At 35.6% G+C, this 7,853-nt stretch overlaps 1 protein-coding gene across 4 annotated transcripts in view; it reads right to left on the bottom strand.

Annotated features, from left to right (window-relative positions):
- Positions 1-7,853, bottom strand: part of CNOT2 (CCR4-NOT transcription complex subunit 2) — a 110,045-nt gene that overhangs the window by 12,581 nt on the left and 89,611 nt on the right. For all 4 annotated transcript variants that reach the window (XM_008066612.1, XM_008066613.2, XM_021716859.1 and 1 more), the window contains 6 exons: positions 6,997-7,122; positions 5,026-5,150; positions 3,968-4,088; positions 3,719-3,875; positions 154-215; positions 15-64 (listed from right to left, as the gene is read on the bottom strand). In XM_008066612.1, coding sequence (XP_008064803.1) covers positions 15-64; positions 154-215; positions 3,719-3,875; positions 3,968-4,088; positions 5,026-5,150; positions 6,997-7,122 — 641 coding nt within the window. The remainder of the gene's footprint in view (positions 1-14; positions 65-153; positions 216-3,718; positions 3,876-3,967; positions 4,089-5,025; positions 5,151-6,996; positions 7,123-7,853) is intronic.

Genomic DNA, 7,853 nt, shown 5'->3' on the forward strand with positions numbered 1-7,853 from the left:
TAAACTACACTCACCTTATCCCTAATGTGAATGTTCGTTAAGTACTCAGATGGAACATGGAAGTCTGGATAATAAAATGAAAGAAGCCTTATTAACTGATTTTCAGTTATGAATATTGTTTTAAAAAGTCAAAACACAAATAGATTCTCCTACCTATATCTTGAGGTCGACAAGGTGAAGATGCCCAGGGTGATGCAAATTTGGGGTAGAGATTTCTGAATAAGGGGGAAAAAACATTGAAGTCCAAAGTAGAAAAAAAGATTTCTAATTTTATTTCAGGAAAATCAGGAAAAAACAGACTTCTAACGTAAAATGAGCAGCTTTATTTCTAATTCTTTTACTTGGGTTTACTGACTTATATGGTAGGAAACTCAAACAAAGATAGCTATAACACTGTATAATGCAATATACAAAATAAACAACTTAGAATTTTTTCCGTTTAATTAACTTCAACTCAGAATGCTTTAATTTATCAAGACCATGCCCCAAGTAAATTAATTTCCCATTTATTTATATGGCCAGAAAAAAATTGGTAATTATTAAAAGCAAAAGATCAAAATCACCAATATTTACTGAGTGCTTTTTATATGCCTGGTACTGTTCTAGGTGCTTTGAATACATAAGTGAACAAAACAAGATCACTGACAACATAAAACTTACTTTCTGGTTAAGGATGGTGGATTAGAGAAAGGCAGGAAAAAACAATAAATAAATAAATACATACATACATACATAAATGGTTCATATTAGGGGAGGGTTTGGGAGGGGAAATTGTTTGCATAATTAAATAGGGTGGTCAGCACAGGTTTCACCAAGAAGGTCAAATTCGAAGAAAGACTTGAGGGATATAAAGGAGATAATAATATCAATTATCTGGCAGAATTATCTGTTCTAGTTAGAAGAAATTGCTATAGCAACTAAGGCAAGGACATGACTGCCATGTCTGAGGTACAGCAAGAAGGCCAATGAAGCTGGAACACACAAACGGAAAAGTTGTTGAGGCGGGGTTAGGAGACAGACAATGTCCATGCTTAAGATATTGAAAGCTCAGAACAAGTCTGGAATGAAAATATAAGTTTGGGATTCTTCAAGATTTTGGGTTTTTAATCACAATGAAACCACAAACCCTCACTGGGTACTGAGCAGGGGAGTAATTTATTTAAAAAGATTATCCTGCCTGCAATATGAAGAGATTATATGGGAGAGGGCAAAGGGAGAATGGCAGTACCTGGTAACTGGCTTATGGAATATTCAGGTAAGAGAGGAGGATGATTCAAACCAGGATGGTAGCAGCTAAATAGAAGTTTTAAGATGTGGTCAGATTATGTACATATTTTGGGAAAAAAATGATTAGGGAGTATAAAAAAAGAGAGAAGTTAAGAATAATGTCAAGCTTCTAGAAGTACAGAGTTGCTACTGACTGAGATTGGAAGGGCTGTACATAGAGCAGGTTTGGGCCACATCATTCAAGATTATTATCTTTTTTTATTCAGGGCCTCTCTCTGCAGGCTGCAGTGCATGACATGATGATGGCTCACTGCAGACCTGACATCCTGGGCGAAGGCAATCCATTTGCCTCAGTCTCCTAAGTAGCTGGGACTACAGGTGCACACCACCATGCCTGGCTAATTTTTGAATTTTTTTGTGGAGATGGAGTCTCACTATGTTACCCAGGCTGGTCTTGAACTTCTGGGCTCAAGCTATTCTTTCCTCTGTCTCCCAGAGTTCTGGGTGGGACTACAGGTGCGTGACACTACGCCTGGCCTCAAGAGATGTTCAACTGGCAGTTGAATGTAAATAAAAAAAATTTTTTTTTGAGTTAGGGTCTCACTATGTTGCCCAAAGTGGAATGTAGTAGCACAGTCCTGGCTCATTGCAGCCTTCAGCTCCTGATCCTCCTGTCTCAGTCTCCTGAGTAGCTGGGATCACAAGCATGCACCACCACACCTGGCTAAATTTAAAAAAAATTTTTTTTGTAGAGAAGAGGCCTTGCTGTGTTGCCCACACTGGTCTTGAACGACCGGGCTCAAGCAATCCTCCCGCCTCTACCTCTCTAAATGCTAGGATTACAGGCATGAGCCACTATGCCCAGCTGGCAACTAAGTACAGAAATCTCAAGCTCAGGTCAGGTCTGGAATGAAAATATAAGTTTGGGATTCTTCAATATATATGAGACTGAAAAAGATCTAAGATCATCAAAGGAGCAATAGTGGAAAAGAGAACTAACACAAAGGGGTCAAGAAGAAGGTACCAGCAAAGGAAGCCGAGAAAGACCAACCAGTGAGATCAGGTAAGAATTATGCTCTCAAATTTAAGTAAAAGAATATGTATCAAGGAGTGAGAGTTCCTAGAAGTGATCACTGAACTTGATAACAACATGGGGGACATTTGGTGAGATTGATGAAAGCAGTTTTAGTAAAGTGTGGGGACAAAATCCTGACTGAAATAGATTTAACAGAGAATGGGAAAAGATAAATTGGAGAAATGGAGATGAATCTTTTGAGGAGTTGTGCTTCAAAAGGGAATGAGACAATAAGTCACAGAGAAGGTTGGGTAAGAATTTGTTTTTTAAATGAAAGAGAAGTAACAGTATATTTGCAAGCTGATGAACATGATCCAACAAGTGTTAAAAACTGTTAAGAGTCAGTCTCTGATTTTCAAGAGAGGTTTTAAGTAGAAAGTATGGATCAATTACAGTAATAGGGTGGCAAACAAAAAAAGAATAAGGTAGATGCAGAAGGTGGTAGGTAGGTAGTTCAATGGCAGGACTGTGTTAATTTGCTCTTTTGATTGCCTTTCCCTTTCTTAGCAAAGTAAAAATAAAAAGCAAGGTCATCATCATCTGAAAGGATGAGGGAGAAGGTATTAGGTGTTTCCAGAAATATAAAATCGTTGTACAGGACAGCAAAAGAGTGAATGGACTAAGTATGTCAGGTATGATTAACCTTAGGAGAATCAGGGGCTCTCTTTTGAGCTTCTTGGCCATGAATATAAAGAAAGACCAGGCAGTAAAGTTGTGTGTTCTCCAACAGGGCTCGGTAGCACAGGTCAGGAATAGAACTGGCAGAGACATTTAATAAGTATTATAGTTTTTGCCATGCAAGTATAATACGAGTATAACAACATGAGAGAAAGGCAAAGTAGTCAGAGGTGTATATAAATAAGCAAGTATGACTGACCACAGAATTTAATGGGTAAGAAGAAAGTGAGTTCAACCCAAGGTAAAAGAGACAGGGATACCAAGGAATTGTGAAAAGGTAGAAGACTCAATGGACCAGGTCCCAGTGGAGTCAATAATTACAAGAGTCACAGTACTAGAAGAGAAATGAAAACAGAAAATGGAAGTCAGAGAGCCTGGGAGCACAAACTTCAAATTATGAAGAGACTTCAGTTACTAGAAACAAGGTCAAAGGGATGACTAAAGGAGTGGCTGAGGTATGGGGCAGGACAAGATTTTCGAAAGAAAGCAATTCAAGGAGTTGTGACTTCAGGATTTTGGGAGGATTGTGTATACACTAAAAATGCTAAATTATAAGAGGAGTAATAGTGCAGAGTGATAGTGATCAGGAGATAACGAGAGAAAATGACCCTAAGAATCAGCAGATAAGGGCAAAAATGAGTGGCAGCAGGTGATGTAATTTGATGACATGAGATTACAAACTGGAAGTTTACAGAGAGTTATTACATACAAATGTAGAAAAAAAGGAAAAAAACTTACTCAGGAGAGTTCAGATTGAGGCCTAATGTTGTTAAGTCACTTCCTAATGCAAGATGTACCATTCCTGGGTCTGTCTCTGCTGCCCTGATAAATGTTAACAGGCCAATCATTCCAAATTGGTCCGTCACCATCCCTTGAGGAATGTTAGTAACCCGACCTGGGTAAGAAAAACATAGGCAATTTTATTTTTGAGGAAAGTTAAAAAAAAAAGCATTCTATAATATCTTTGACATATTTATAGAGTCCCACCATCAGGTAACACCTGGATCCCTTTTTTCTGCTGGTTATTGTTTTGCGTTGTTGAACTTTTATCTCCAGGGAATTTGGGTCCATCTGTACTTGAAGCTGTCTTGCCAGATGTATTCAAATTCTAGCATGAAAAAAATTAAATGTGACATTAAAATTTGCTAAGTGTACAAATTCCAGATTATGTATTAATAATACCTTGCTATTCATTCTTTATTATATTTGAATTGATAGTAAATTATTACCTGTTTTTCAATTCTACATGAAAATTGTGTTTCCAAAATTGTCCCATGGTATACAAGTAAATCCTATATCATCCACACTTGAGTTTTAAAGAATAAGAAATCTAGGGAAAACATTCTTATTTACATCAGATCTCAGATACAGAAAAAAACATCATCTGTTTCCTTCTCAGGGGTTTATGCTTTGGGATACATTTGAAGTTACACTCCTCAATGCTTTCATTTAAAAGAACTAAATATGGTATATTACCTAAAATATCACCAAAGCAACCTCCATGATAAGTTAGAATATGTAAATTTTAAAGCTTCATACTTAATTCTTACCCAACAATCTTCTTTATCAATTACTTTAATAATATACAAACTCCCATCACACACACAGAAAAGCTATTTTCAGTGAAATGTGGAAGAAATAAACACATTTGTTAAGTCAGAAAGAAGAAGCTGAGTTGGTTGAATCAACACAGGTATAAAAATGTGTATAAAGATTCTTCAAGGAGAAAACTTACTCAAGAAAAACACAGCTCCTTAGAAGGCTATATTATCAAACTTCATGGGATCCAGCTGACAGGGACTACAATAAAAGTCTAAATTAACTCTGAGAAGTTCAACAGAAATTTGCAAACCTATATGAAATAGGAAAAAAATAGGCTATCTTCTAAGTTACAAAGCTTTTCCACATTCTTCAGAAGTTAGATTATTACAGATATTCAAGATAAAACAGTTTTGTAATAGTATTTAGTAAGTAACTGTTAATATAAGAGAAATCTGAAGGGAAAAAAACTACATCACTCACATATACAATTCTCAGTTACTTACAGATTTACTGTCATCATTACTTGATGTTGGATCTTTATAGCTGGAACCAGGTAATGCTGGAAAATCTTCGTTGTGTATTGAGAAGTCCTGGGATTGCTCATTTGCTGGTTTTGTTACCATTCCAACTATGTAATAAAAATAATCCAGAGAACTGGAATTGATATTTATTATATTTTGTACACATTATAAAAAGTTAACTCTCTTCATGATAACATATCAAGTTTTTTAATGCTATGAAAGTGTATTTCAAAAAAAAACAGTATTCAAAATAACAACAAAGAACTAAATTTTGATTTACTGATTAATAACTTAACATACAAAATAATACCAGGGAAATTAATGGTAATCCTGTAAATCTAATGTTATGCCTAGGTGCTTAAAAATATAATTTGATATTGGTAATCATCATTAAATATCTTGGTTTAAAAGCTTATTTTATTTAAATATTTGACCAGATATTATTATAAATATCAGTTGACTGTCAAATACACATGAACAAAATAAAATCTAAAAGAATATGTCAGTATTCTACTTGAAAGTGACTTACAGAGTGAGTAAATTGCAATCAATTATAAAACAACTCCATATTATTTCAGATTTTCTTGGATTCCATGTTACAGATGTAAAACATGCAAGAACTGGGAAATAGTCCTCTCACTATACTTGGCATTAGTCGGGCCCTTATTGGAGAACAATATCCAGTTTGGGGCTCCACAATTCAAGAAGGATATGGAGAAACTAGAGATGGTCCAAGGAGAGCAACGGGAATGATTAAAGGGATGAAAAAATGGACCTATGAGGAAAGGTTGAAAACATTAGAGTCTGAACTGAGAATCAAGTAGCTAGGTACTCAACTTCCAGAGCAGATCATTTTTTTGTTATTTTTGGCAAACTAATGTTTGAAAATGTTAGAATATGAACAATAAATTTTTCTCTTTTTTACATGTTGTTATTTGAATATAACTATATTCTAAATGGCATAGAAATTCCTCTTTGTTGAAAATGTGATAAAATATTAATTCTATTTTAGAAAAACTCACTGACTGAATGCCCTAAGTTCAGTTTGGTTATTGATATCTATCAGATTTTCCCAAAAGAAAACAACTACATGATAAAGAGAGTATGGCTACACTGCTATCACAGAATTCTCATGTCTAAATTGTTATATTGTCATACATGTATGCTATATATGTATGTTCTTCCCCCCTTTACTTCCATTTAGTCTCTCTTAGCCAAATAACTTATCTATTAGAGACAATCAAAAAGGATGATGAAAGATATTAATGGAGACCAAGAGTCTACATAAACTATACATGACCCATTAGCAGTGGTTTTCAACAAGGGGCAATTTTTCTCCCAGGAGACACTTGCCAACTTCTGGAAACATCTGTGTTTGTCACAATGGAGATAAGAATAGAAGGTGCCACCGGCATCTAATAGGCTGAGAGCAGGAATGTTGCTTAACATTCCATATAAACAAGATAGCCCCCTGCATCCCTCACTACAAAGAATTATCTGGACCAAAGGTCAATAGTGTGGAGGCTGAAAAACTCTCAGATCAGAAAAACATCTCCAATATATAATGTAAGTCATTATTAATCGGTAGAAATGTATTCTTTTGAAAACTATGTCATCAATTAAGGGGAGAGAGCAGATCACAAAATAAATTACTTAAGGTGAGCTAAGGCAGAGATGACAGAAGAAAATAACTTCTGAATACCAATAAGGACTTCCTTATGGGCTTTTGTACAAAGGTTTCCCATTTAACTTTGCTACCATGGTATTCTTGGAAGAAAAATCACTTTTCATTGAAAAAAAATCACTTTTCATATATCAATTCTGACAAAATTACAGTAACCTGATCAAAATATATATACACACTCACATAAGCATATGTTTATATATATGTGTTTGTGTGTGTGTGCCCACAATGCAAACTTTCTATTAGCCACCATTAAAAAGCTTAATTACCATAAGGAGCTCTTCCAGCCAAGGGGTTTATTAATGGAGTTGGGTTACCACTTCCTTCCCTTCTGTTTCGGTCTGCCAATGCTGGAAAATCTGAAAGGTCCAATCCTGTCACATTTTCACTTCCATCTAAATGATAAGACAGAACACTAGTTATTGATTCTACACATGTTTAAAGAGATTATAAAAATCAACCATAATATAATTTAAAATGACATTGCCTTCTTCCTAAATAATACACAGAACTGTATCAGGTATATGTAGATGCTCAAAAGATACTTGTGGGTTGATTTCATGAACAATTCAGCAAAACAATATGCAACCAGCACAAGCATCATAAAACCCCAAATCCTATAACCTAAGATACAGAATAAAGAGTACATTATTGACCCTCTGGAAGATGGCAACCTAAAATTGTAGATTCTCAGTTAACAAGGGGGAGACTGTTGTGGAATAACTGGTCTTTCATTATAAACCCAGGTGAAGGTTATATCTGGAATGCTTGACACTTTGATGTATACAAATGTGACAGTGACAGTACCGCCTACAAATGGCCAGAAAGATCTATAGCACAGGTGTGGAGGCAAAAGTCAAAAAAGACTGTCTGTAAACATGTGAGTGTACATGTGTTTGGGGATGAAGTGTAAGTAGGGGGTGAGAGTAGACTTCCCATATACAAGAGGGAACACACACACCCCATAATTATTTTTTGGAGGACAGGCACCCTTGTAGTACAGGTTTCCCCCACTAGGTAAGTATTCTAGGAACCCACTGGCATCAGAGTACTGGCATCAGAGTACTAGCAAGCACTGTTTTGTTTTGAGTGCATTTAGCTTTAGTAAAAAACTTTCTGGAGATTG

Source organism: Carlito syrichta, unplaced genomic scaffold (assembly GCF_000164805.1).
Source record: "Carlito syrichta isolate Samal-C Ts95f unplaced genomic scaffold, Tarsius_syrichta-2.0.1 Scaffold309041, whole genome shotgun sequence".
Lineage (NCBI taxonomy): Eukaryota > Metazoa > Chordata > Mammalia > Primates > Tarsiidae > Carlito > Carlito syrichta.